This window comes from Cyprinodon variegatus, unplaced genomic scaffold, assembly GCF_000732505.1.
Source record: "Cyprinodon variegatus isolate N-32 unplaced genomic scaffold, C_variegatus-1.0 Scaffold312, whole genome shotgun sequence".
Classification (NCBI taxonomy): domain Eukaryota; kingdom Metazoa; phylum Chordata; class Actinopteri; order Cyprinodontiformes; family Cyprinodontidae; genus Cyprinodon; species Cyprinodon variegatus.
Genome location: NW_015150765.1, coordinates 181,367 through 184,307, shown reverse-complemented (window position 1 = coordinate 184,307; position 2,941 = coordinate 181,367). Strand labels below are relative to the sequence as shown.

General features: G+C 42.0%; 1 protein-coding gene across 1 annotated transcript in view; it reads left to right on the top strand.

Moving 5' to 3' along the window:
• Positions 1–111: 111 nt before the first annotated feature.
• Positions 112–2,941, top strand: part of LOC107090820 (sodium channel subunit beta-1-like) — a 4,637-nt gene continuing 1,807 nt past the window's right edge. The window contains exons 1-3 of the mRNA XM_015384411.1: positions 112–923; positions 1,088–1,189; positions 1,273–1,439. Coding sequence (XP_015239897.1) covers positions 1,138–1,189; positions 1,273–1,439 — 219 coding nt within the window. The 5' untranslated portion in view covers positions 112–923; positions 1,088–1,137. The remainder of the gene's footprint in view (positions 924–1,087; positions 1,190–1,272; positions 1,440–2,941) is intronic.

Sequence of the window (2,941 nt, the reverse complement as noted above, 5' to 3'; positions counted from 1 at the left end):
ATTGATATAAAGTAAATTTATTTATCTGTTAGTATGCTGTCATTTTCTAAACCAATCCAGACCAGCAGGTGGCGGTAATGCACTGATTGTTTTCCATCAGCCAATAAAATTCCCTCCATAAAGAACCTAAAAGCAGCCGCTCTCTCAGGTGAGACATCTTTCCCTTCATTCAAGGTCATCATTTGGAGCCTCGCGGCGGCTTCGTGTCCCACCTGAGCTCGTGTCATTCCGGATTTAAAAAAAAAATACAAGCACGCGCATCCGTCTTGTTTCATCACCTGCTCGCGCGCACGGCGGCCGATTTTTACCGCAGTGCATCCGCAGCATCCCGCGCTGCCGCTGTGGCGTCAGAGACTAAAGCCTCCGATCCGAGAGGAGAAGCCCTCCGAGCGGCTTCCTGCCTGCCTTCCTACCCGGCCTGCCTGCCTTCCTGCCCGGCCTGCCTGCGATGCCCGTGCGGCGGAGCTTCCAGCAGCAGGGGGTCATCAGATAGGAGCGCGCGCCTTCAGCTGCCATCGGAGGGAGGGACACCGTGTCTGGGCTTCTCTTCTTCCAGAGCTGCAGGCCTTTAAGCACAGCTGCGGGTTTTTTCCTGATCGTTCCCACCAGAGCAGCCTGCGGTCTGAGTTCTGTATTTAACCCGGTAGCATCACACTGGTAGCCATCAGAGAGCTTTATCTGATCCGTTTATGCATTAGCATGTGAGTGTTGCAGAGTAATCAGTAGCTGTTGCATGTTGCACATTTAAAGATCCATCTCTTTGGCTCTAATGACCCTCTGAGACCTCAGGGACAACACAGCTCAGGGTGTGGATGTGGAGGACACTGTGAGGCTGCAGATATCCGGAGAGATCCGCTTGGAAGGAAGAGTCCTCAGGCTGGACTGCAGACCCAGAGCTGAGCCCTAAGCAGCAATAATCTTAGGTAAAGGCACAGGAACCAACAGGAAGCCAAAGATCATCAGATCCCCTGAGGGCCAGGAACCAGTTTGCACTTCACTTCACTTTGCATGTTCAGCAGCTGAAGTAGCTGCAAATCTTTCTGCCTGCACCTCATTTATAATCTACAGAGAAGCTTTTTAAATCCAGTCCTACAGCAGTCAGCAGATCCAGGTTAGAAGTGCTGAGTTAGTGACAGCATGGCCCCTGTAGCCCCCCTGCTGCTCCTCTCTCTGCTCTGCGGCCTGTTTGGTGAGTCCTGCTGCTCTCTGGGCATCCTTTGCTGTTTGCTTTTTGTTCTCTGCATCATAAGTCCTGCATCTGTCTGTAAACAGTGGACCGCGGTGAAGGCGCCTGTGCAGAGGTGGACTCCGACACGGAGGCGGTGGCGGGCAGAGGTTTCAAACTGGGCTGCATTTCCTGCAAAAAGAGAAGCGAGGTGCAGGCATCTGCCACCGTGGAGTGGTTCTTCAGTCCGACTGGGGAATCTGACTTTAAACCGGTGAGCTCAGTTCTGACTCAGCCTATCAAGGTAATAAAGAAGAGAAAAGTTATGCAACGGGACATTTATAGATAGATCAACATTTCTCCAAAGGCTCCACTGTGTGTCACCTGCTTCACTGCACATCTCCAGATATATGGAGAGAACTTTACTCCGTTATTGTTGCAAAGAGCACGTTTTCTAAACCGTCATTATTATTTTATATTTCTATTTTTTCACTTTTTCACATTTTATATTTTCAAATTGTGTTTCACAGGTCATGTTCTCATCACTCCTGGTCTAATCCAAACGCGCGCTCTTGACCAACGAAAATGCTCATGTTATCGTCCACTAGATCGATCGAAATGCGCCATTGCTTCTTACTCCAGAGGAAAGGCCGCTCTCGATCTGAGCAGAATGATCTGTATTCTGCAATTTGAAAAGCTCAGTTTAAAAAAAGACATTTGTAAAAATAAACCCTGTAAAGATAAACTAGAAATAAAAGTTTGAAATGATATAATTTGAAAAAAAAAAAACGACAAAAAAATTGAAAAAATCTGTAAAGAAAATTTGAAAAAAATAAAACTGATATAGAATATTGAAAAAAAAATTAAATTATAGAATTTCACAAAAACAGAAAAGATAAATTGAAAAAATAAAACCTGTAAAAACATTTTTTAAATAAAACTGAAATAATATAATTTGAAAAAAAGCACAAAAAAAAATCTGTCAAGAAAAACTGAAAAAATGTATAATATAATAAAAAAAAATAAAATAAAATAAAATTATTGAAAAAATAAAATGAAAGAAAACAGCAAAGTTACTCTTGAAACTTTTATTTTTGATTGAGAAGTTCTTTCTGGATTGTTTTTTTCCCTCAAATTCACATTTATAAAACATCTTTGTAACAAAAAATGGAACAAAATTCACTCCATAAACCGGCTTCACGACACATTCCTGTTCTGATCACCTTTTTATTCCAGTTACCATGGAAATCTGCTAGCAGGAGGTAAATGCTGGTTCAGGAAAGCCTTTAAAGGTGCTTGACTTCGATGCTAACCGAGGTAGCATGCGTATAGAAAAGGCCACAGTTTGAGCAGCAGGAGGCGGGAATTTAACTCTGAGATAAATCATACAGTCATTGGCTACAAACCTGACAGGAGAAAAACAGAAGATAACTGTCTGATATTTTGACATGTTTATTTTTTCATCTCCAGACCCAGAACTTACCCATGGGATATTTATTAATATTTATATCTTTTCTCCTTTTTTTGTTTTTCCTTTCCTTGCAGTTTCCATAAATCTGTAATACTCCCTGCGTGAAATATAATAAAGATATTTACATGCATTAATCAAGCGGAACTCTATGGCGATAGCCGTAATGTTCCACTTCTGAAAGCAAAATCTGTTGGCCTCTTTTAGCAGATTTAAGACAATTATTCTTATTGCCATATCGCCAGGCAGAACACAGTTAAAAAAAAATACAGCTATTCCTTATTTCTGCTCATTAATTATGTTTTTTA